The sequence below is a fragment of the Hydra viridissima genome, unplaced genomic scaffold, assembly GCF_058129835.1.
Source record: "Hydra viridissima isolate aposymbiotic clone 2 unplaced genomic scaffold, HvirCarnegie_v1 scaffold_4, whole genome shotgun sequence".
Lineage (NCBI taxonomy): Eukaryota > Metazoa > Cnidaria > Hydrozoa > Anthoathecata > Hydridae > Hydra > Hydra viridissima.
In genome coordinates, this window is record NW_028324303.1 from 6,923,474 (window position 1) to 6,951,267 (window position 27,794).

The following is a 27,794-nucleotide window of genomic DNA, read 5'->3' on the forward strand; positions in this document are numbered from 1 at the left end:
ATTTTATATTTATAATTATCCGTATATTCAAATGTGAAAAAGTGGTGGGTGATCAAATTTGTTATTTTTTTTTTGGACTCAGCACACCCAAAAAGTAAATATAGAAAAATTCTTTACTTCGAAAAAAATGTTTATTTATTTTAAGAAATATACAATATGACCTCCTCTTAAAACTTTCGTCGTTTTAAATTTCTTTTAATTTATCGGAAAAAAACATTTTTGAAAAATTTATAAATCGTATGTGAAAATAATTTAAAATCAAAATGTTTTTAGTAAAAAATTCTAAGCCTAATATACCAAACACCAACGCAGATTTTTAGCGGATGTTAAATAATGACGTTTTAAGTTATGATTAGCAGGGGATGCATCTTGTTGCATATAACTATAAAAATTAGTTTTTTTTAGCTTAACTCTGATTAGTTTTCAATTATAATCTTAAACTCAAAAATATCCTACGTGCATTTCATCTTCTTTTCATCATCAAAGTTTACTTTTCAAAGAACGTTTTAAGAAACCAACATTTCCTTTGTTACAATCAAGAAACTGCTCTGCAATTATGGAAACATTTTAAAAAAAGTTAATTTATATCAACTTCAGCTCCTGTGATGCTCTTCTTTATCCTAAGCAATAGAGTTGTGTACCACTGGTCAAGACGAGAAATCGAGTCGTAATCACGAACCTCAAATAAATAATAATAAAAAAAAAAACAACGACTTTAGAGCAATAGTTTAATTTGTTAAAAATCAAGAATCTCTTAAAAAAAACTTACAGCTTCAGTGAAATTGTCAGCATTTTCTTCTTTAACTGCTTCTACTAATTTCTAAACAGTAATCCAAGTACTAAAGAGTAAACTATTTAAAACGGCGCATACTTTTAAATTAAACATTGGTCTTCTTACATTTAGGAGTTTAAGTTCTCTAGAATCTTCAAAAGCGGGAAACATATCTAGGTACTTTTCAATGGCTCCCTTCACAGCAACAATATCTAAGCAAAGCCAACATAAAGATGCTCTAAAAAAATGCTCACGAGCGCTATATTTAAGGAGTGGACTTTCTATGCAAACTTTAGCAACCTAAAAAAAAAATGTCAATCTTGAAACTTACGACTTTGTAGAAGTTAAGAATTTTATAAAAATGCAAATAAGTGCATTGTTTCATAAAAATTATCCGTTTGATAATTTTTAATATTATTTGTTATTTCGATGCACAAAGCTAATACATCCGAAATGGTTTTTAAATTATATTCTTTTCTGACGTTTTTAAGTAAAAATATCAATAAGCATGATTCTAAAATCACTACTTCCAAGTAAATAACAGTTAAAGAACACAAGTATAAAAAAGGTGAAGCATTCCGAAATAATGATGAATTTCAGCAAGGAGATGTAATTTTCCTATTACTAAGAAAAAATCATTCCATCTCCGAAAAAGGTTTCAAACCCAACTCACACAATGCCTTATTCCGCAAACATAACAAGCGCTGAAAACAATAAAAAGCTGAAGGAAAAAGAGAAAAAAAAAAGACGTGCTTTCCAATCCAATTCCAACAAGTGACTCGAAGAAGAGGAAATTTTTTTTTATTAATCGAATAAAATCAAGTGACTTGAAGAGGAAGGAATTCTCCAGCTAGCGTTTGAAATCATTAATCAATTCACCAACCAGGTTTGTCGAATGTTAATAACCGCAACAGCAAAAGTAACTCATTGTTGTGTGTGTGTGTGGTGTGTGGTGTGGCATGGATTCATCAGAATACTGGCTTCAATACATTTCTTGTTATGGATGGGCTTGTGAAGTCTGCTTTTGCATCGACATGTATGCAAAATGCTCTTAATTTAGTTAAATAGCACATATATCTAACTCTGTTTTCACATGCTAAATTTCCCCATAAATGGGGAAATAGCCCCATGTGAGTGTTTTAAACAAACTTTCATTTATGAATAAGAAGAATTAAAAATTTTTGATTTTTTAAACACTATCGAACTAAAACTAAATAATTCTATATCATTTAGTTATTGGCATGAGTTCAAAACTTGTCACGTCTGACAATTAACATTAAAGCAAAAAAAGTGCTGAAATAGCCCCGGTCTACCGTATATCGGAGTTTTTTGTTGTGCTCATCCCTTTTAAATTTTTCATCCAAATAATACCACAAATTTTCAATTGTATTAACATCTAGGCTTTGAGCAGGCCAACAACTCTATTTCATTTTCTTTGAAATATAGTTTGGTAATCTTACTGGTATATTTCGGATCATTGTCTTGTGGGAAGATAAAATCCAGTAATCCTAATATATTGACGGAGAGCATAAGATTGTATTGTAAAATATTAACATATCTAGCTCCTATTAAATTTTCTTCATTTTGAACTAAGTTACCAACTCCAATATAAGTGAAATAGCCCCAAACAAGAAATTTACCACCTACGTGTTTGATGGTTTCTTTTATAGTTTTTTTGGCAAAGGGGTTTCTTTTTCATACATTTTTTCATACACTTGATCGTTTTTTGGAATTCTTTAGTTCGAATTTACTTTCATCAGACCATAAAATTGATGTCCAAAAATCTAGTGGCTTTGAAAAGTACTTTTTTGCAAAGGCAAGGCGTCTTTTTTTTTTTTCTTCTTGAAATGAAAGGTTTTTTTTGTGACACAGAACTCTTAAAACCCTACAGAGCGAAGTCTACGTGGATATAATTTGTACAGAAATGTTCATGCTTAGTTTATCTTAATAGCATTGGCAGAAATTACAGGTTCTTGCTTTACTTCTCGTACAAAAACCTTATCTTCTCTAGATGTTGTTTTTGGCCTGAAAAGTGCTTTATTTTGCAAACTTTCAATTTTTTTTATATTTTTGTATTATTGTTTATACCGTTGCTATGCTTTTATCATATTTTTTCAGCAATTTTTCTATACTCTAAACTACTTTCATGATCATCAACAATCATTTACTGTACCGCAACACTAATTTCCTCGGTCTTAGGCACTTTGCAAAACATTTAAAATAAAAAAAAAAAAGTAGTTATTAAAAAACTTTAAATTTTACTTCTGTAGTGCAGACAAAAATAATTTAATAACTTACCAGCAAGAACAATCAAAAAAATAAACTTACAGCACTAAATAAGTTAATAGGTATGAATACACTGTTATCATGTAATCCAATATTGCCAACCTAGCTGACCCAAGAATGCCACTTATATGGGGTGATAGTGTACACATCCCAGGGTCACCTGGTGCAAATTTTAAAATCTTTTAGGTACGTCTGCGTGAAAAAAGTGACTTTGAAGTTACAAAATATGGACAAAGTTTACCTTCTTTATTGACATAGCAAAACTGCTATAAAATCCATACCATTAATCATAGACCAATAAAATTTGGTGGCAATGTAGCCTATGCCAATACAAAGATTTGGGTAAAATTTAATCCTAATCTCTGCAGTATAACAAAAATGGTAGTTTTAGTGTTGATTTTTTGTTGATTTTTTCACTTCCAGTGCAAAACTTTTCTGATTACTGCCTATTACAAGGCCCCCCCTGGCCATAATGTGGGTAACACATGTGCTCTAGTTGAATATAGTAACAACATTGTAAAATATAGATTTTCATGTTCTTACCAAAATTTTTGGTTTTGGGGGTCAAAACTGTTGTTCTTGATTGAGCCCTGAGGATTTGTGAGCAAAGCAAAGAAATGTGTTGAAAACCTTTTGCATGTGATTTTTAACTGGTCAACATGTATTGTGTGTTGAAAAACCCATTTCATACATAAAATCAGCTAAAATCATTATCAAATGTACAAGTTGTAAAGTTCAATAAATTTACACTAACATTGAATTAATTTCTAAAATTTATTCAATTCTATTCTTTTCTTGTGATATCTTCACACTCTTTAACTTATTTGACATGACATTTAAAGTACTGGTCAGCTTACTTTTCTCAAATGGCATTAAACTTTGAAATAAGAATGGCACAAGTTTTAAATGTTTTTTTTGATATTGACTATAACTCATTATAATGGGCTACTTAAGAGCTTAAATTCTCTTCTAACAAGTAATATTAATCCTTTAAAATGAAGCTGAATGGATGAAAATTCTTGATTATTTTCTAAAGGTGTTTGCTATTCAAATCCACAAGACAACTGAACAGCCTTCCTTTGTATTCAGGGTGGGTTTTATCTCTTTTGTATCATGACCAATGCTGGTGAAAATCTTGATATGCAGTCTCAACAGCCTGTTCACTGAACTGTCCTAAACGCCAACTTTTTATGTTTACAAAGTCCTTGATGTGGTGGAATACTGTGTGGATTTCAGGCATGATGCTTCCAAGTTGGATTGCCAAATATGTAGCTTTAAATTGATCAATCTTGAAAGAAAAATCCTTTTCTAGTGCATTTCCAAAGCATGAATTCACAACCAAATTAAACATTTTGAAAGCTTCAATGACAGCAAGAACATTTTTCAATAATTTCCTGCATTCATTGCCTTCAAAGTGTCCGCCATGTAATGGGCTTAGGTGAATGTGAAGCATGGCTCACCACTTTTCAGCATCAGACCTCACAGTTTTGAGAGTATTGAAGAGCTGATTTACTGTGTCAAAAGAAGGTGTAACTCCATTGGTTGAATGATGTCTAGAATCAGTGTATCCTTAGGTCCATTGATAATTGACTTGTGAACAGTATTGCCAAACATTTGGGCCTTGGCCATCACTTCACCCGATTTTTCAAAAGACTTGAGATTTTTTTTGACTGAGCCAAGTGTTCTTAAACTGTCTTTGCAAGCAAGGTTCTTGTTTCAAGTTTCAGGTTCTTGTCTCAAGGTTTGAGTCAATATCACACCAACAACAAGGGTGCATACTTGAGTGTGTTTGAAATCCACAAATAATGTTGGCAACTTTCATGTCACATGCAATAATCAACTTCAGAGCATCTTGCATTGATGAGTGACCAGACCTTTTGAATAATAGAATGAGTTTCAGGCAAATCTTCAGAGACTGCTACAAGAATTTGTCTTTTCACACTTGTTACTTTTGCCGCTCTGGAACTCAAAAGTCGCTTTTGAGGTGGCGAGTTCGATTTATCTTGTTCTGTGGAGCTCTCAATAACACTAACACAAAACTTGAGGAAACCTTTGCCTCCATCATTGCCTAATTTGACAAAGTAGCCACCTGAAGTTTTTTTAGATTGAATGACTTGACTAACCAGAACAGACAAATCTTTGCAATGAACAACAACATGGGTTGTGTCACAACCTTTGGAATCTGTGGTTTTTAAGTCTGTAAAAGTAAAAAAACTCCTTCAGTTGTTGACCAGCCATTTGAAAATTGGTATAAAAGTTGGGCTCAATCATCTTCTTCTCTGATGACTGATGAACAGTTTTCACTAATTTTTTGATCCCATTGTTGGAGAGGCCGTTGTTAACTTGTACATTGATAAGGTCTTGGATTGTCATTGTTGGAGAGCCCAGTGTTACTTTGTACATTGATGAGGTCTTGGTTGATGTGGCAGAATGTGATCTTGCTGCACTTGATCCTATAGAGAATTTGCATTCATTACCTCCAGCAAACAAAAATTACAAAAAACCATCATTTTATAATTAATTACTTACAAAATTATAATATTATAATTAATTTTTGCTGATATTGTACCTGGAGTAACAGGGAGTGGATGACCTCCACATGCTTATTTGAAACGATTTGTGGCTTTTGGAGATGCTAACTTATTTTCATTCACATTGGATGCTATCTGTTCTGCAGCTTTGGCATCTAATGAAGCCAATTTTTGTATATTTTCCCTGAACTTTAACTGAGAACAATGATGTGGTAATCCCTTACCTAAAAGGCTGAGGCAGGTACTGCATCTCACAGTTGACATTTGATGCACTTTCATTTTTTCATTAGATTCAGCTTTTTCTGGAAACCTAGACTGTCCAATTTTGTAAATCAAGCAGTCACACACATGACTACGTGTTTTAGCTCTGACTCAGATAGTTTTGAAATCAAACAACTTTGGCAATGCAAAATCCTTTCCTTCCTCTTTTTGCCTTAAGGCAGTTCTGCATGATTCGCAAAGACCTTGAGGCACACAAGAGTCACAACCATCAAGATTTGTCTGGTAAATGCAACAAACTCTTTCAGCCTGAAAAGCAGTCATCTGTCGGACACATTTTTGGAGGCAGAGCATGCAGACACACTTTCTGTTCTGCTCATGGTTTCTTGCCTGATTTGGCATCTAAAGGAGTCAGTGCATTGTAGCTGTGTACCTAAACAATTGAGCTATAATATGAAATTGAAGAATATGATTGACAAACATTAAAATTTCTAACAATGCTATTTCATTCCTAGCATTACTAGCGGACTCTCTGTAATGTCATCATAAGAGATAGCTAAATTTATTTTGATTGGATTTCAAGACTATGATAAGCTTTAGAATTGTGCCTTCTTTGATAATGTGAATTTAATGCACTAACATATTTGTCACATTGACTCAGGTAGGTGTATTTCAAATAAATAACATATTGCTACAAGTAGAGCTACATATTTAGCTAAATCAATCCTATTACTTCAGCCTAACAATTTGTATACTATAAAAAATGAAAAACAAAATTTTTTTACCACATACAACAATTTTCAAGTGAAAGGTTTAACAATTTTGGATATTTCTGCAAACTTTTCAGTTCAGTGCTACAAAAACAAAGTTTTGTTATGATTTTAACTTTTTATATGTACATCACAGCGTACAAAATCAAAGCAAAAATCAAATTAATAAGAAGAATTAATTGATATTGTTAATTCCTCTTATGAAAAACTCTTTTTTTTTCTAATCATTATTAAAACAAAAATGGAACAAGACTAAAGTTAAAACACTTAAAACTTTGAAATTAAATTTAAGCATATCTTATGATAGAGTAGAAAAAATACTCATTTTAAGAATAGTAAGCTGACCAGTGCTTTAAATGTCATGTCAAATAAGTTAAAGAGTGTGAAGATATTACAAGAAAAGAATAGAATTGAATAAATTTTGTAAATTAATTCACTGTTAGTGTAAATTTATTGAACTTTACAACTTGTACATTTTATAATGATTTTGAAAACAAAGCACTAAGGAATTTCTGCATTTTTAGCTGATTTTATGTATGAAATTGGTTTTTTAACACACAATACATGTTGACCAGTTAAAAAACACATTTCTTTGCTTTGCTCACAAATCCTCAGGGCTAAATCCATGTGTAGAATAAGCGCAAATTTACTAGAGTAAAAAATGTAAAGATTTTTTATAATTTTCATCAAAAAATCTGTTAAAATGCCTTAAATAACTTCTAAGGTAGTAGTTTAGTTAAAAGAATGGTTATGGGGCCCTAATAGTACTGCCATATAAGGTTTTGTATAGAAAAAGGTGCATATGCTGTAAATTGAGCTCAATCAAGAACAACAGTTTTGACCCCCAAAACCAAAAATTTTGGTAAGAACATGAAAATCTATATTTTACAATGTTGTTACTATATTCAACTAGAGCACATGTGTTACCCACATTATGGCCAGGGGGGGCCTTGTAATAGGCAGTAATCAGAAAAGTTTTGCACTGGAAGTGAAAAAATCAACAAAAAATCAACACTAAAACTACCATTTTTGTTATACTGCAGAGATTAGGATTAAATTTTACCCAAATCTTTGTATTGGCATAGGCTACATTGCCACCAAATTTTATTGGTCTATGATTAATGGTATGGATTTTATAGCAGTTTTGCTATGTCAATAAAGAAGGTAAACTTTGTCCATATTTTGTAACTTCAAAGTCACTTTTTTCACGCAGACGTACCTAAAAGATTTTAAAATTTGCACCAGGTGACCCTGGGATGTGTACACTATCACCCCATATAAGTGGCATTCTTGGGTCAGCTAGGTTGGCAATATTGGATTTCATGATAACAGTGAATACTAAGTATGTTGTAAGTAAAATTGCACTTTTAATGTTATATACTAAGTATAACCAAGCATAATAACTTAACATCATAACTATCAACACAGAATTGTTTATTATCATGTTTACGCATTATTTTATAGCAATAAAGAATAAACATGTTAGAGTATTGAAACAAAATTTAATAATGTACTACGGGTATGAATAATTTTGGCGCATACTGTATTTAAGAAAGTTTCTAAAACTAAACTTATATCAATATTTTGAAAACTCAACAATTTCTGAGTTACTGAATGGTCATTAAGGCTAAACCAGATAACCAGTTAAAATAATGAAGATTTTATTCCATTCTATCTTTCTATATTTCTCTTGATGAAATTTAATTCTGCAGCAATCGATATGTTCATTATAGATTGGCTTCAAACATTTTAAAATTCATTATAAAAATATTTAAAACTTACCTCTTCATATATACTAATAGCTTTTTGATAATTCTCCTGCTGCGCAGAGTAGAATGCCACTTTCAATAAGCATTTGTTTGCTGCACTAGAATGATAAAAACACTTCCAAAAAAAAAATTAACTAATTACTATAACCATTTAAGAAAATTATTAAAATCACAAAAGCAAAATTACTGATGGTTAAAAAACTTTTATAGATAAAGAAATTTGAACTTAATTCAAAATTGTCAATTTTTATTCTCCTTTAGAAATTAGATAGTGATATTAGCACATCATAAGTTGAAACTTGTTTTTCTAACCTAACTAGTCACAGCTGCTCTTGCTAGATGTATATGCACAGTTAAGGATTACAGAGATTTAAAATTACCTGCTTGATTCTTCTCCCTTATAGAAATCTGCAGCCTGTGTATAGTGAACAATTGCCTAAAAATCATTAAACACAGAAGTAGAAAACATTGTTCCAAAACAGGAATATCTCTACCATCATTTTATTTTTACTGAATTATATTTGTAATAATCATCCTTTTTTGCTGTTCCTACTCATCATGGAATTTATAAACTTTTATATTAATTTACTCAAACGCAATTTACCATAATTACAGTAATATAATTTAACAATTCAAAAATTATATTTGATATTTTGTTCGTATTGGAGCGTGACATTTCACAGTAAAACAAATTTACACAAAAATAATTACAAATATAAACTGTTGAAACATTATTAGTTAATTTTTAACAACATTCAGGATGGTTAAAAAATAAAAACAACTATAAAACAAAGAAAACACAGATTTTGTTTAAAAAATGTTTAGGTATCTTTGTACTTATAAGCTATTTGTAACAGAAGCAGATTGATAATGCACTTGCTGCTCAACTAATCAAAATAAAAAATAATTTTGTTGCAATGTATAGTGATATAGCACTTGCCAGTAGAAAACAAGTACCCCTAATTTTCCTTGAAAAGTAATGTGGTGATGAAACCATTAAGCTTAGAGTATCTGTGAAAAATTGTGTACCCACTGAAAAGAACCCTAAAGAATATCTGGGAGATCCAATTATTATTAAAATACAGAGACCTTTTTCCTTATCATTGATACTGTGGTAATAGAGAATACTTCTGTCCAGCTGTTTGACTCTTTAGAACTATCATAATTTGAATGTAAGTAAATTTAAACTTTCTCTTGATGATACTGATACTCAGTGAGGTGTTAGCTTTCTTATTTAACAGAAATGGCACCTGGTATGCCTAACTTGAAGCTTTTGTATAAACTTATTTTAGCTTTAGTGAATTGAAACTAATAAAAAGCTACCTTTGCTGAATGATGACTTACCCTCTTTTGATCAGATCATTCAGAAAGAAAAAAGAAAAAAAAGTAAACAATTTATCTATAATCAACTTTATAAGTGGAGTGCATACAACATGGTAGTAAAAGTTGCCACAAAAAGTTTAGTTTCAAATTTAAAATAGTATAAACTACCAAAAATGTATTGACGAAAAAAATAATTGTATTAGTTTTCATAAGTATGAAAAGAAGAAACTACTTAGAGGTTTTTTTGAATGCTGATTTCTATTTTTAACTTTCGATAAATTAATTTCAAAAAATCAACTTCAAATATTCATTTGTTTCATTTTCATTAATATTATTGGAGATTTTACAGTAAAATATTATTAGGTATAATTATCAGGTGTAAAAGTAATAGAAGTGTATTATCAATAAAATGAAAATAAACAATAGTAATTAATGACCAGGATTGCAACAGTATGGTTGGAAAATCTCTCAGTGTATAAAATAAGTATAATATATAAGTATAAATATACTAAAAAAACACTGGGAAGAGTGAAAGAATACTACTTATCATACTTTAATGAAAAGCATTTGGTAAATATTTTCCTGCTTAAATGTGGAAGGTCAATAATCATAAAAGTTTTCATAAGGCTTCAAATTTTATCTTATTTTAGAACATCAAAGACTTCTTATTCAAAATCTTCAAACTATTTGATATCTGAGGAGAAAAAAAACTTTCAAAAAAAATACATAGAAATTTGTACAAATGAAGGTCTAGAACATATTAATTTTATCAAAACTAATATGAAAGATGACTCTTGAACATAGAAAAGATCCTTTAAGTATTCTTTTTTTAGGAAATGCTTTTACAAAAATATTTAGACTTTTATCATTATCATTTAAGACAGAAAGTCTTTACAACATTTTCACAACCTCATATGGTCATGGCCTTACAAAACAAGTTTTGGTATATAAACACTGAAATAGAATCTTTTTGATTTGTTTCAAAAACAACTTCCAGGAAAATTTTATAAAAACTGTTTTTGAAACTTCGTGATATAGTATAATTGGATAAAACTATTTTTATGAATAAATCAAAATTTATAACACAGTTCAATGGTAATAATTGAATATATAAAAAAATAAAATTGCTTGTTTGACAAAATAAACTTCAAAGTGATTTTCTCAGCACTTTTACACTTAATATCTTGCATGATTTTAATTGCTTACTTAACATAAATGTTACTTTTTTGTGATTGAATTTCTATATTATCTGTATTTCAGTTTATTATTGTTTTTTAAAAGTTGTGTTTTTTAAACAGTCAAACAACTTTTTATGATTGTCTTCTTTATAAAAATGGCTACTGAACCAAACATCAAATCTAGCTATAGAAATTCACAAATTTTGTTAAGCATTTCATGTTTGTCTGAGAGTAGTACAAAAGCAAGTAAGGGATTTCTTTAGAGTTCCACCTTGCATTACTTATATTAGGTAATGTTTTAAAAGTAATAAAGGGAAATATAGCAGGTTCTTGATAATATTGGTAGGCATTTCCCAATCAGTATAAAGACTTTATGAGACTAAATCCAATACATAATATTGACCTGGAGACTAAATCCAATACACTGAGGAATGCCATTTGACATCCTATACACTGAGGAATGCCATTTCTTTAAACTTCTGTTGGTTTATTAAAAAAAATCCATTCCTTACACAGAATTGAAATTTGAATTATCACAGATTATACTTTTAATGCTATCCCATAATTGACATTTTCTAATATCTCACTTATTTCATTAAATAGTGTTAATTCTTTTTCATCACTAAGAGTTAGTGCATCTAAGCAAACTTCACAATTCTGACATTAACACAAATTGCATTTCTTGCTTGCTAGTTTTTTTTACCATCAAAGTGTAAAGCCCATTTTTCATTTTTGAGAGTTTCTTCAAAATTCTACTGCATTTTATGTGACTCTCTAATAGATGCCCTTTATATTGCAGGTTGTGTTAGTGTAGGGATGTAAAAACTATGGTCTGATAGTTATTTTCAAATTCTTGCTGGTTTAAAGAAACTTAAATTAGTCTGCTTTACTAGCTGAAGTGTAGTTTTTGTAGCAGAATGTTTTGTTTTTCTTACTTTAGCAAGAGGCTCAAAACTGTCAACAGAGTTGAGGAAAAATCCTTTTTTTAAAAAAAAAGAAACCTAAACATCTGTTGTTAATTGTTTTATTATTTATTTTAACCATTTGTTATATAAACATTGAATTTTCTTGATTTTTCCCAATATAAGGTAGCAAAACAGAAAAATAAGTGATGAATAATTTTATGTAAACAAAATAGTAAAATGTAAATATACACTAATATTAAACAAGTAGTAAAAGCTTTAATTGAGTGACCCAACTTAAAACTTGGTGGTCTATCTGGTGTAATAAAAAAGGTGAAAAACAAAAAAAAAAAACATAAAAAAACTGAGCCAATATTTAAACAACCAAATATTAAAAAGAAGCATACTCTATAACAATTTTTCTCGTTTAAGATTTACCTTATCTATATCTACTATGTTAGTTTCATAAATTTCAGCAATTGTAATGTGATGTTTGGCAGCAATAGAAAATCTTCCCTGTTAAGAAAAAGAACAAGTTCAAATATTTTTAAAATGACTAAAAATGCTAACAATTAATTTAAAAAAATTAAAAGCACAAACAGTTTGATCTTTCCAACATTTTGAGCTAAACTTGAAATGGATTACTTAGTTAACATTCTTAATATTAACAATATAAGTGCAGCATGTAATTCTCTCCAACATGTAGGTAATTCTCTCCAAGAATATACCACTAATGTTCAAGAACAATTAGGCTTTTTTGACAAATGTTAAAATTCCCACACAGAAGGACAATAAATTCAGATAAATATGATAATTTCAGGCTTTGATTCTTATAGTTGATCTTATTATATTATTATATTTGATAACATTCTTTTTATTTGATATTATATTTGAGACTTTTTGATATTATTATATTTAATGATTATATTCAAATACTTTAAGTTTTAATGATCATATTCAAAATTTGGAATTCTAGAAGACAGATTTTTTAGTTGCACTGAGGGAGAAAGGAAGGTCTAGATTACTGGGAGATGTTTACATAAAACTAAGTGAAAAAGAGACTATGATTGAGAGCAGAAGGCCAGTAAAAGAAAAAAGTCTAAAGAAGAATGAGAGAGCTCAGCAATAGAATGTCAGCTATTTAGGAGTAATCACAGTTTAGAAGATGCTGATGAAGTATGTTATTAACTACATATACCATTCTCCAAAGAAATTTAAAGCAAAGTAAGCAGTCAAAATTTGGCATTTCTATGCCATTGTTGATTGAAAGACACAATTAACTATGTGTTTTGATACCACAGTAAACAAAAGCTGAAGCATGCACTTTACTTAAATGTAAGCTACAGAGGCCACTTCCTGAAAGACTTCACATAAATGAGCTTGTAACATTACATATCTTCAGCCTGTTAGTATTATGTTCAAGTAGACTTACTATTAAACTATTTGATTGCTTTTTAAAAACCTGGAATCATATATGCAAATAGAATTTTAAAAGCAGTACCAGCAATAACCTTATTGCTATCCTTCTTGTACCACAAAATGAAAGTCTCATAAACTTCAGCATCTGTTAGATGAATTTCAGCCAAGAGACAACAACTAGGAATTACTAGATCTGGCTATACTTTTTCTTGGTGATCAGGCAAATGATGTTCTCATTACATCTCCAGGGGCATTTCACAGAGTTTACTGGAATGCAAAGATAACTTACAGTCTTAAAACTGATCTGTTTTGCTTGCATTTCATTTTAAAGTCACTGAACTATCTTGACTTCAACATATCAATCCATTCACAATTGAGCTAAACTTACATGTCTACAAAAAAGTATTGCATACAGTTCAGTCAACAAACTTATTTCTATGCATCAATTGATGAGGCATTTCTGGCACTTGTATCAAGTACTAGTGTAACTGGCTTTCTTTGATACTGAAATCTCTGGCACTAAGAAGTCTAAGACGGCAGCAACTTTTTTAAAACTGTGCTACACATCAATTTAAATCACTTGATGAAAGCAGTGTCTTTCACCCTTTGTTTTGTGAAGTACCAAGAGGTTCTTCTCTGCAATGCAAATTGAAGTAGATTTTTTACAGCAGGACCTAAGTAACTGGGACAGCAATTAACAGTACAGCATCAGGAATCAGAAACATGAGTATCACTGATTCAGGACGTTATGTTATCACAAACCAAGTAGATCAGAAAAAGTACTTCATTGGCAGTTTCCTGCATTCTAAAGCATATTTCTATGTGTTTTTTTTCTCATATATGATAGAATATATCTAGGAATTGAGATAAATCAATTTGCAAACATTTATTTTCACTGGCACCCTAATGATTGTTCTGCAATTCAAGGATCTAATTCACATCACAATAAAAATGTATTATAAAAACTAAGCATTTATATTTATGTAAGAGATATTGTAGAATTGAAAACAATAGGTAGGTAGGTTGCATTATTATTGTGTCCATTCATGTCATTTTAAATTTTTATAGTTAAGACTGTCCTAACAATTATCACAGCTAAACAATCAGTTGTTATTTCCTAATTTAGTAATATTTTCATTATAGCCACAGCCAACATTAATAAAAAACCACTAAAAAGGAGTATTTAAATCACAAAAATATTTAACTTTTGTTTGTTTTAAAAATGTTACCATTTCAGTGAATATTTCGATAGCTTGTTGCAGGCAATTGACGGCTTCTAAAGAATAATTAGTTGAATTATAATAAATTCTATGAAAAGAAGAAATTGGATTTTAAGCTTCAAACTTTATTAATGTTTTTAAATTTCAAAAGCTTTTTCATGTAAATTTGGCTTCAAAAACAGTTAATCTTCAAAGACCATAATGGAATAAGCTACCTTCAAAATCAGACTTTCGATAACAGTTTGCTGCCTCAACATATTGAGATGCAGCCTCATGTTTACTTTGAAGTTGGTTTAATTGAAGTTTAGCAGCTTCACAAAACGCATTTCCTGCAGCTAAAGAATATACAAATAAGAGGAAAAACAATCAAATTACCATAAAAATTATAATGGATTTTTTAGTTCCAGTAACCAGAGAATTTTCAGCTCAGTCTTTTTTTGGTTTTTAAAAACTTTTTGTTGATGGATTAAAACTATAGTTTATTAATTTTAAAATTTCACAGGTAATAGTTTGTGACAAGAAAAACTTTTAAAAAAGATTAATATTTTCATAACTCAGTGATACTGAGTAGACTCAAACCCAGCAGTTAAATTTTAAAAAACTACTGATTTCTCTTGATCAACACTTTTTTTTACAAAAATCAAGTAGCAAGAAAAAAACAAAAGCCATGAGAACAAAAAAAATATAATCATTATATCTAATGTGCTTGATAACTTAATATGAGATGTATTTGTATTTAATCATTAATCACTTGGGACATACTGTAATTTGGATTTAAAATTGAGATTTTTATTACTGTATGGTTAAATAAGAACTCAAAAGTTAATTTTATTCCAACTTTTTAATAAAGCAATTCTCTTAATGACTTTGTTGATTGTCAAGTTATAAATATTTCAACTGCATAACAGAGGTTCTTCTAGTTGCTATAAAACTTTAAAAATATAGATTGGAAGAAAATTATTTTTGTAAAATAACACTTACAGCACATAAAGTCTATAAACAACTTTTTATTATTCTAATTATTAAATTATGTATTTAGTTGTTAATTACTTAAAATTGTTAAGTTTTTCTTTTTTTAAACAAAAATATTCATACCAGTCCATTTTTTTGCCATTTTAAATGAGTTACCAGCTCTTGAATACAATGAAGAAGCATCTTCAATCTTTGATGTTGCACTATGCACAAATATTTATAATCAGAGGAGAAAATAATTCAAAAATGAGTAATACATCTCATGGGTGGGTCATTCCATGTTAACTCATCCTAGCAAATTAACCCACTTTTTCTAAATTTTTTCATTTTTAGAACAAAGATAAGTAAAAATAATGCAAACAAATACTTTTATGTAGCTTAAATTATTTCAGAAGTTACGAGGATTTAAAATTTGCACTTTCTCTGGCATATTTATTATAACATTGGTGTGTTCTTAAGAATATTACACCCATAGTAATACTCTTAAGAACACACAAATGTTGAGATTTGTCAGGAAAAAATGAAACTTAGTAGATTTGTGAATGTTCAAATGATAAATCCGAAAATTCATAAATAATCATATTTTTAGAAATCATAAAAGGGTCAGATCATTATTCTTCAACCAACTTCAAGAAAACTTTGTGAGGCACCATCTCTGATTTTTACATATCATTATCTACATGATGTAAATAGGTTAAATGTGCATTTTCAGAGTTCCAAGTAAAACGGTTTAGAAATTATACCTTACAAACACTCTCAGGTAGCCTTCTCAGTTTCTTGAATGGTAAAAATAGACAACTTTAAGGCCTTATAACTTTTTTCTAACTTTTAACAAGTGGCTCATTTTTTCTAGAGCTATTTTCTGGATACTTTTGTCTTAAAAATAGTGATTTTCATTAGCTTATATCATGTTAGAAACAACTATAGCCTCTTCAACTTTGGAAAAATTCTGAAAAATGCTAAAAAAAGGCAAAATGAAGTTAACCGTAGTATTTTTCTATTTATCAACAAGTCCTTACATGTTAGTTTTCTGATTAGCTACAGTTGTCTGCAACAAATGGGCAAAATATAAGCAGCTTGTTACAATTTAGAAATCAGTTATATCTAAAAATATATAGTCCATTCGACTAGAAAGTCCCATTTTCAGCTATTTGGGGATAGCTCGTCAATTTATCTAACACTTTGTATTGATCTGATATTAACAGCAAATAAGACTATTAGATCTAACTATACAAAAATGTAAACATTACAAACTTGTCATGTTCACAACAAACACGGGAGCATTTTTTAATAACCTTGTTTTTCAATTATCAGGGTTGAATAGCATTATTGAAAACCAGTGCCCCAACCTGTCTCCTGGCCTATGTAACCCACTATCTGTAATTTGGGATGTAACCCACTATCTGTAATTTTTTTTACAAAGTTTTATATAATTGCTATAAAAACCATTTCTGGCCCAGAATTGTTATTTATGTCAAAAGCATAGTTATCTTTTTTTCAAAATTCTTGTATACTCCCTTAATAATGACAATAAATAATAATGTAGTTGAAAACAATTATATATGATAATTCATTTCATCTTTTTTTTAACATGAGAAGAGTAAAACCCTCTAGTGTTTTTGAGCTCAGGCTCATGTAATGTGGCAATAATGTCACTAACTGGATACCAATGCATATCTGTGGTTCTTGGATACTTGAAATAATTGCCTGCTTTTTGTAAACAGCTGAGACAAACCATGTCACCTTTAAGATCAGTTATCTTTAAGGTATAATTTCTAAACCGTTTCACTTGGAACTCTGAAATTGCACATTTAACCTATATATATCATGTAGATAATGATATGTAAAAATCAGGAAAATCAGAGATGGTGTCCCACAGGCCATTGGTTGAAATATAAAGATCTCGCCCAAAAATCAAATCTTTGTATTTAACATTTCGTTCTAAATGACTATTTTTGAAATAATATATTGTTTCACCTAAGAGAAATTTCAAATCTAATAAACACCAAGCTTCAGCCTTTAAGTATTTAGAATAACCTACAACTCATTTTACTTTTTTTATATAGGTAGATTTCTATACCTTACAAATTTTCCCATATTTTTTACCATTTTTTAAAAGTACATTTTGTTTACGAAAGAAACATATTTGTAGCCAAGTTACAAATCACAATAGATTTTATAGAACAATATACTTTAATAAACAAATTTTATGCCATTTGATTAAAAAAAAATCCTTTAATTTATTTTTCTTTATTTGTTACACAATATTTTTGCATATAAACTTATTAAATTACCCATAATTATTGAAAATACTTCTTCTTACAAAGATTATTCTAATTTTTGGTTTTTCTTGGTATTTTTGAATCTTATTTTTAAGAGTAATTCCATGTCAATTGAGCCAGAAAATTTCAAAAATGTCACCATACATCTCAGATTTTGCTGAATTTTATACAGTTGAGAGTACTTAGTAAAACAAGAAATTCTTGAAAATTTTAGCTTCTAGCTCCAAGTGGATCCTGAAATATGATCATTTTACTCTCAACTGATCTTGGCCAGGCCCCTCTTGTCCTCTCAGAATTGAGACCTTTGTTTAAAGGTTCCAAGTCAAATTGCTTTAAAAATATTTGATGTTTTGACTTAAAAATTTGTACCTGGCTTTTTTCAGGGTTGAGGAATCCAATGAAATAATCAAAAATATAAAAAATTATTTTTAAGTACCTGTTATTATCAATTTAAATAAATTTAGGCAATTTTTTATATACCTGATTTTGATGCTCAAGAAACCCACGTGGCCTTGATGATATCAAAAAAAAATATTTTACACATTCTAAATTTTATGATCTTTCAGAAAACATAAGAATTTTGATCTGCAATTATATGGATTTCCATATATGGATAACGGGGCACAGGCCCCACCTTTTTGTAGCGGAATCTTGCAATACATTTTCCACTACCTTTCAGACTAGCTAGAGCTATGAAAATTTCTGTATTTTTTTAGTGCTGATAAACAAGCATTTTAAAATTAAAAAAGAGCCCAAGACACTAGGGGAGGGGGCTAGGGGCATGTGCCCCACCTTTTTGAGCAGAATCTTGAAATGGATTTTTCACTATCTTCCAGACAAGCTGCAGCTCTGAAACTTTCAGCATTTGTGTAGTCCTGATGAACATGCGTTAAAATTGTTTCAGGTCAGACAACCAGATAATCCATGGGGCTGGGGCACCTGGTACCATGCCCAACTTTTTTTCTCAAAAAAAAACTTTTTTTTTTTTAAACTTATTTAAGATAACTTTAAAACTATTGTCTTCAAATTATTTTTTTTTAGATTTTCATTTTTAACAATGTTAAACATTTCTTTGATAACATTGCTTTCCAAATTTTCGTGATTTTTATTTGTTCCATTTGGTTTTGGTCATTCTATGTTCAATAATTTTTCTTAAAATGTTTTAAGAAACTTAATGTTTATAAGAATTTTGATTTGCATGTATAAGATTAAAAATAGTCTAAAGTAATGATTTTAACAGAATTTATTTTGTATAATTTAACATTTGAATTAAAAAAGATTAATATATTTTGCTAATTCTAAAATGGTAACAGCAAGTTGTTAACAGAAACAAAAAACATCCTGTCATTAACTAGTATAGAAGAAACTTGTTACCTATTAAAGTCATCATTAACATTTTTAACATTAACAAATTGAGTATAATTAAACTTTGTGAAAAGGAAACTTTCTTTTTGTCAAAGTAAGATAAAAGAAATCAATCACTGTTTAGTTTTGTATTACCATGGTGATTGCTTAAGTTGCTTTCATTAAATTAACTACTATTGGTTTCTTATTTTAAATTAATGTCAAATTGTTTTTAGTGTTACAGTAAGAATGGATTCATGTGATTAGGGAAGAAGAACTGAAACATAAAATTCCTCATACGAAAATTATTGACAAAAGTAAATGTGATGATCTAGACAAACTAACAGCAGAAATAAAAGAAAAATTAATTGTTTCTGACCAAAAAACTAAAATTCAGTTGTTAACATTTACACCTGAGTCTTGGTCAAGAAATTTTGCTGCAAGATGTTTCAATGTCACTATATACCAAATTAAAGAAGCGCGCAAACTAAAGAAAATAAGTGGGATTTTTTCAGTTCCAGGCACTAAGAAAGGAAAAATATTTTCAGAAATAACATTAAATAGAGTCAACAATGTATACCATGATGACGAATTTACTAGACAAATGCCTGGTAAAAAAGATTACGTATTGATAGAAAACAACACATGCAAAAGTGTCTTATTTTATGCAATCTTAAAGAACTTTAGGTTTCTTTTAAACTAAATATCCTCAAGAAGTTATTGGATTTTCTAAGTTTTGCAGTTTAAGACCAAAATGGTGTATAACTGTTGGAGGCATTCATTCTGTTTGTGTATGTACCCTCCATCAAAATGCAATACAAGTAAAATGTACTTACAAAGATCTGATGACAAAAGTTCTTTGTGATGTGACAAGTAACAGGTGCATGATTCATCGATGTCCGAACTGTCCAGGTATAGTTTCTTTAAAGAAGTTTTTGGATCCACAACTAATTGACAATGACGAGGAGGTGTCATTCTATCAGTGGCAGAAAACAGACAGAACAACATTGATCTATCAGACAACAACAATGGAAGAATACAAATTGATGTTATCAGAGGCAATAAACAAGCTAACAGCTCATTCCTACATTGCAAAATGTCAAGCAAGATACCTAAAGCAAAAAAAGGAAAATTTAGCAAAGACTGCTGTATTGTCTTAGGTGACTTTGCAGAAAACTTTACTTTTGTGATTCAAGATGAAATCCAAAGTTACCATTGGTGCAAAAGTCAATGCACATTACACCCTGTTGCCCTCTATTTATTAAATGAAAATGACCAACCTGAAGAAAAATTGTTTTGCTTCATGTCAGAAGATAATGAGCATGACACTGATTTTGTGTATAAAGTTAAAACACAAATAGTTAACTATTTAAAAGAATATCATCCTAAAATTTCAAAGATTCTTTATTTTTCTGATGGTTGCGCTGCACAGTATAAAAATCACAAAAACCTTTACAATATCTGTCTCCATAAAAATGATTTTGACATTGATGCAGAGTGGACATTTTTTGCTACAAGTCATGGTAAGTCACCATGTGATGGTATTGGTGGCACTGTAAAACAATTAACTACAAATGCAAGTCTACAAAGGCCCATAAATGACCAGATATTGAATTGTAACAAAATGTTTGACTACTGTACTAACAATATTAAAGGGATTATGTTTTTCAAGATTGAAAAAGAAAGACTGACAGAATTGCACACCACTTTGAAAACACGTTTTGAGCTAAGTAGAACAATTCCTGGATCTAGGAGCTATCATCAATTTAAACCAGAATCTGTAGATACTATTAGCTTTAAACGAACAAGTGGAAATGTTCATATAACAGGTATTTTTCCTTTTTCTGGTATTCAAATTTCTCAAAATGATCAGTAAATTAACATTGATGCCTTGAAATTGGGTGAATTCATTATTTGTAAATATGATGCGTTTGATTGGATTGGTATGATCAATGAAATTGATAATATAGACCAAGATGTTATGGTAAAGTTTATGCACCAGCATGGTCCTTTTAATAAACTTTTCTGGCATCTAGAGTAGATGAGTTTTGGGTGCCAATTACCAACATAACTTGTATAATTGATGCACCTGTAACAACAAATGGACGTTTTTATACTTTAACCGTCGATGCATCTAAGCTAATCTAAACATTATTTTGACTTTCTTTTTTTTGTATTTTATTTTGTAAATAATGAAGTAAAATGGAACAAGTATAAAGCAATAAAAATTTTTGAATACAATATTTTCAAAGTTATCTTAAATTTAAGACACATTTATGTGTTTAAAAAAAAATAATAAAAAATTTTTTTTGAGAAAAAAAGTTGGGCATGGTACCAGGTGCCCCAGCCCCATGGATTATCTGGTTGTCTGACCTGAAACAATTTTAACGCATGTTCATCAGGACTACACAAATGCTGAAAGTTTCAGAGCTGCAGCTTGTCTGGAAGATAGTGAAAAATCCATTTCAAGATTCTGCTCAAAAAGGTGGAGCACATGCCCCTAGCCCCCTCCCCTAGTGTCTTGGGCTCTTTTTTAATTTTAAAATGCTTGTTTATCAGCACTAAAAAAATACAGAAATTTTCATAGCTCTAGCTAGTCTGAAAGGTAGTGGAAAATGTATTGCAAGATTCCGCTACAAAAAGGTGGGGCCTGTGCCCCGTTATCCATATATGGAAATCCATATAATTGCAGATCAAAATTCTTATGTTTTCTGAAAGATCATAAAATTTAGAATGTGTAAAATATTTTTTTTTGATATCATCAAGGCCACGTGGGTTTCTTGAGCATCAAAATCAGGTATATAAAAAATTGCCTAAATTTATTTAAATTGATAATAACAGGTACTTAAAAATAATTTTTTATATTTTTGATTATTTCATTGGATTCCTCAACCCTGAAAAAAGCCAGGTACAAATTTTTAAGTCAAAACATCAAATATTTTTAAAGCAATTTGACTTGGAACCTTTAAACAAAGGTCTCAATTCTGAGAGGACAAGAGGGGCCTGGCCAAGATCAGTTGAGAGTAAAATGATCATATTTCAGGATCCACTTGGAGCTAGAAGCTAAAATTTTCAAGAATTTCTTGTTTTACTAAGTACTCTCAACTGTATAAAATTCAGCAAAATCTGAGATGTATGGTGACATTTTTGAAATTTTCTGGCTCAATTGACATGGAATTACCCTTAATCTTCTTCTCAGGTTGTTCTTATCATGAATTAAGTCTAAAGCATATTCAGTTTAGATTACACCATGCATTACATATATTCAAGAGAAACTAATTACTGCTCATTTCTATATTTCTACATGTCAAAATATTTGAAAATCCAAAAAAAGATAACAAAAATGAATGCTATAAATTTTGGAGATTTTGCCAAGAACAACAGCTTTTTTACTCAAGATAAGGTTGAAAATTTCCATTAAAACAATTGTTAATGCACAGTAAACCAGTTGTCTATGTTTCAGATGACAACAACCACATTGTCTTTATCAAATCATGGGAGGCAGCCAGGTAATGGTATAAGTAGAACAGTGAAAAAGTTTGTTGCCATATTTATAGAATGTAAAAAATAAAAAATAAAATAATAAAAAATAAAGTTAAATAATTTTTTTTTAGAAAAAAAATTATTTGGATGTTGTACATTGAGTAAAATTTGTAAATACCATCATGTCTATACTTTTCAATAATATCAATTAACTGTTTTTTTTGTTTTTTTTTTTTTTTTTAATGAAAAGTAGGCTAATAATTCATTATGGATTGACTCAAAATTGATTTTGGAATATGAGGATACTTGAAATTAAAGAAATTTTTTAATTTTAATTTCCTTTTTCTTAAATTTTTGCGAACTTTTTATATTGTAGTGGGTATTAGTAATTTTAAAAAAATAATACTGCTTTTAGCATCATATAAAAAATCAAAGTTGCTCCAAATAACATATCAGCTACAAGCTACATCTAAAGTAACATGTGATAACTAAAAATCTGGACAAAGTTTGTGTAAATATAAAAATACAATGGAAAAATTTCATGAAATTACAATCACTTATATTTTGTTGCAAATTTAATTCTTTAAATGTATTGTTAAAAAATAATTTATTTAGGAATAATTAAAAATGAAAAAAAAAAGCTTATAACGAAGAATCCCTTAGAAAACGAGTGTATGCATTTTTGGATTTGCATCCAGATGACAACAAAAACTTTATTGTAAATCATTTTCGAATGGAGAAAATACCAAAATCTACTATTTATAATAAACTTAAAAGAAAGGGGAACAATATAGGACCAGAAAGAAAAGTTGGAAGTGGTCACAAAGCAATAAAGATGCCTGCAAAAGAGATAAAGCGTCTTAAAAAATTGATTGATCAAAAGGATGGTATTTCACAGCGTGGTCTTGCAAAACGATTTCATGTATCACAACCGTACATATGCAAAATTATTCACCAAAAAACTAGCATTTATTATTGTAAAAAAACTAAAACACCAAAAAGAACACTGGCTCAAAAACCAATTGTTTGTTCAAAGTGCGGCAGGTTGGTTTTGATTTTTTGGAAAAAAATTGTAATTATTGGCAATGAATCGTATTTTTATTTGAGCAACACTAATATTTCTGAAAAAGCTGGGTTTTACTCTTCTGATATAAAGGCAGCATCAAATGATGCAAGGTTAAAAAGAAAAGACAAATTTGAGCCAAAATTACTTGTTTGGATTGCATTCTCTACAAAGGGAATCTCTCAGCAGTAGATTGCTCCATCAGGCCAAGCAGTCAATGAAGATGAGTATATTTCAAAATGTCTTGTTAGATTGGACAAATTCATTGAAAAACATCATAAAAATGACAATATTGTTTTTTGGCCTGATCTAGCTTCGTTGCATTATTCACGTAAAGTACAACATCTTAAAGCAAAAAATATTGAATTTTTACCAAAAGAGCTAATGTGCCAGAATTACATCCAATTGAAGATTTTTGGTCTGAACTTAAGAGATTAGTGTACAACAAAAACTGGCAAGCTGAAAACCTAGGCAAACATAAAAAGTGGATAGAGTTTTCAATTAACAGAATCAACATAGAACGTGTACAAGGGCTTGCTGCTGCCACATTTACAAGAGTATACACTGTTCGTTGTCATGGCATGAAAAACTTATAAATATATTTATTTTTATTATTTAGATGTTTTTTGTTACTATACTTTTTAAATTGTTAAAAAAGATGACTCTGTTAAAAAGTTATACCGTTTCTAATTTTGTCCAGATTTTTAGTTATCGCATGTTAAAGAAACTAGACAATAAAATATTGAGAAAAATATATTGCAAAAGTAACAAAATTTCAGTAAGTAATAATCATTAAAATCAAAATACAAAATATTCCAAGATTGTATATTTTAAAAAATGGCTAAATCAAATATTTGGCTAATTAATTATAGATTCAGTATTTTAATTGTCACTATGCTCATCAACCATATCTAATTGTGATGTATCAGAGTCAAAAGATGTATTGTGTGAAATGCCACTAGGTCAATGGTCTAGGTAAGACATTCAGACTGAATCAAAACAAACAATGAGCTGGTGTGTTGCAGAGCTGACAGTAACAGATTCCTTAATGAATTTAAGAAAATTCTGGCCTTAGCTTATAGAAGCCTAAGTTAAACTCAGTGATAAATATGGGAAGGCTAAACTAATTATTTTACACATCAGTTAATTAATATAATTGCTAATAAAGGATGTTGATGCTAAAATTAACTACTTTTTTAATAATAGTGTGAGTAAATTAAAAAAAAAGCTTTAATAAAATTTAGGTGGTGTTTTTAAATGAACTTTTTGAGCCAGTAAGTTTTCAAAAATTAAATGTATTTGACCATGAATTTCTTAATTAAACCTTTTAGAACAATTTAATTTACAAGATGGCAAATAATGGTTTCTTACTGTGTGGCTCACCACACTGCATTTTTGTTTTTCTAATATTAACCTTTCCATCTATCACCATTTCTCTATCTTTTACTAGCTATTTTCCTACAAAAATTAATGAAAATGATTGCTTACATTGAGTATAATAGAATATAAGTTAACTCAAACAGTACAGGAAGACTTTAATTAGAAAAATAGTCTCTGCCAGAGAGCATTAAGATATCTGAGATAAAAGAAAAGCCTGAAGATCACCACAGCACAGAGTTAAGTTAATACTATTTTTCTACTAACTAATACAAAATATGCATATATTTTATTGATAATAAAAATAAAAAATGTCATTCTTACCCTTCTCTAAGAGCATTTTTTTCTTGGTGCCAGTTTGAGAAGAATAATCATCTCAAAATAACACCAATGATAGAAAATCTCTTTCTATTTTTAAATAAAATTTTCTCATTTTAAAAACTATTATAAGTAAAAATTTTATTTACATATTAATTAATTACACTGCAACTACACAAAAAGATATTTAAAACACACAAATTTTACATTAAGAGCATGTGACAAGATTCATGCACTTCTATTGGCTTAAACCTATGTAGTGAAAATAATCTGAGCATTCACTAAAGATATTTACTTTTACAACAAAATTAATGATCAAAACAATATAGTTAAAAACAAAAAATTACCCTTCCCATAAATTTCTGTTAAATTGCAGTATAAACAGTATTTTTTTATTCTGCTATTTTGAAAAAATCATGTTTTTCATTAACCTAAAGTAATTTGAGTCCTTTTTCTGTAACACAAATTTTAAAAAAATTATCTCTATTTTTAGACAGATGCTGAGTGCTAATAAAAACCCTTTTAAATAAACTTTAACATTTTTTTAATATTCATTTAAGTTTAATATTTACTATTGGAAAATTATGACAGACTGTAACTGGATAGTCACCTGGAATAACCATGTTACTAAAGCTAGTTTATAGAAAAATTCTGTTAATCAGCCAATAAACCAGTAAAATATGTTTACTAACTGAACCAAACGTGTAATAGGTAAAAAAATTTATGAATATCTCAAAATAAAAAAGCAAATCAAAAAAAAAAACAAAAACAAAAACAAAAACAAAAAACAAAAATAAGAATATAAATCAAAAAAGATTTTGAAAAGATAAAGACAAGGTGACAGAAAAAAATGCAACTCATGTAATGGATTGCAATCAAAATGTTATTTCAAGGTTAATACACAATTTTACAAAAGTCTTTCTTTTATAAACTGAATATGCTTTTAAAAAAAAAAATGCTTCAAAAAAAGGCAACATTTTGAAGTTGTAGAAATCTATTTATCTAGAAAAATACAATTAAAAATAACTAAACTTTTTTTGACTTGTTGGTTATTTTTATATTTATTTACAAGACTGTGAACTGGTTTTGATTAAATTTTTATCTTTTCTAAAATTTCACTTGCAGTAAATTTCTTAAAAAAAAAAATTGTTTTAAAAATACTTGTTTACAACTAAAAATTTATTGCAAACTCTTAATTTCCATGATTTCTAAAATGATTTTTGGCTTCAGCATTTAAAAATATAGCAACATCAATTTCATTACTTTATGATTAGCAATTTTAATCTTCATAATTTATTTAATGCTGAGAGCTAGAAGTGCTAATTTCAATAATATTTTGATAAAAATTCACTTTTGAATTAAATACATTATCATTTAAACAAGTGTTAAGTGCTTTAATGCGGTAAACTATAAATATTTTGATTCAATATAGAGTTTTTCATTTACTAACTTCAATTTCTTAGTTTTACTATAAATAATAATTTTAAATGCATAGATATAAAACAATCATAATCATAATTCGGAATATTATCTCAGTAACGATTTTTTGATTTATTTTATAAGTAAAAAAAAAAAGCTAAACAACTTTTTATAATTCAGTTCAAAGTAATAAGTTTTGTAATAACTTAAAACAACTTAAATATTTGAGATTAGTTAAACAAAATTTGTTTGAGAAAGTTACTCTAAAAACTAACATGTATTTTAAAACAAAAGTATATATACATACCCAAACATGCGACCCAAAAAACTTTTAGATGATTCAATACACTTTTTAGCTTCAGCTAATAACTCATTTCCACGCTCTTCATCACTCATTCTTGTAGTTAAGACAATTTAAGTCAGATAGCCATACTTTACATAGGAAAATTATGCTATACCTATATATATATACATACATATATATATATATATATATATATATATATATATATACATATATATATATATACATATATATATATATATATACATATATATATATATATATATATATATACATATATATATATATATATACATATATGTATATATATATATATATATATATATATATATATATATATATATATATATATATATATATATATATATATATATATATATATATATATATATATATATATATATATATATATATGGCGCTACCACACTTTCTCAACCTACCCCTAATTTTATGATTGATTCTGATAGAAAATTTTATGCTGATTAAGAATCGTATAAAAAACAAAGGTCTCAAAATCAATGGAAAGTGTTCTAATTTGAAGTTGAAAGAACAAAAATATACCACAAATCGCTAATACTCGCCATCTTGAAACATTGTTATTTATTTGTTTAAAAGTCACCTTTTAAAAGTATTAGTAACCTGGTTTTTACTAAGGGTCTGCGTATCGTTTCATTTTCATTAAACCTTAGATAATTGGTCTCGAGTCTCGATTTCTCGTCTGGTATCGGTGCAATACCATACAGTATCGGTATCGAAATCACGCGATACTGGTATCGAAAGTATCGTTAATGTTGGTACCGTTTGGTATCGTTTGGTCTCGATGCAATACTTTACAGTATCAAC

At 28.9% G+C, this 27,794-nt stretch overlaps 1 protein-coding gene and 1 pseudogene across 1 annotated transcript; one reads left to right on the top strand and one right to left on the bottom strand.

Moving 5' to 3' along the window:
- Nucleotides 1-112: 112 nt before the first annotated feature.
- LOC149889600 (alpha-soluble NSF attachment protein-like) lies at nucleotides 113-27,118 on the bottom strand. The gene is made up of 10 exons (XM_090084929.1): nucleotides 26,955-27,118; nucleotides 15,485-15,564; nucleotides 14,605-14,724; nucleotides 14,399-14,445; nucleotides 12,189-12,266; nucleotides 8,728-8,783; nucleotides 8,361-8,445; nucleotides 899-1,072; nucleotides 770-820; nucleotides 113-679 (listed from the first exon to the last, which is right to left on the bottom strand). Exons 1-10 carry the CDS (start codon nucleotides 27,041-27,043, stop codon nucleotides 578-580), a joined length of 882 nt encoding a protein of 293 aa, XP_089941055.1. The 5' UTR covers nucleotides 27,044-27,118; the 3' UTR covers nucleotides 113-577.
- On the top strand, nucleotides 18,947-21,264 carry LOC149889601 (uncharacterized; annotated as a pseudogene).
- Nucleotides 27,119-27,794: the final 676 nt, after the last annotated feature.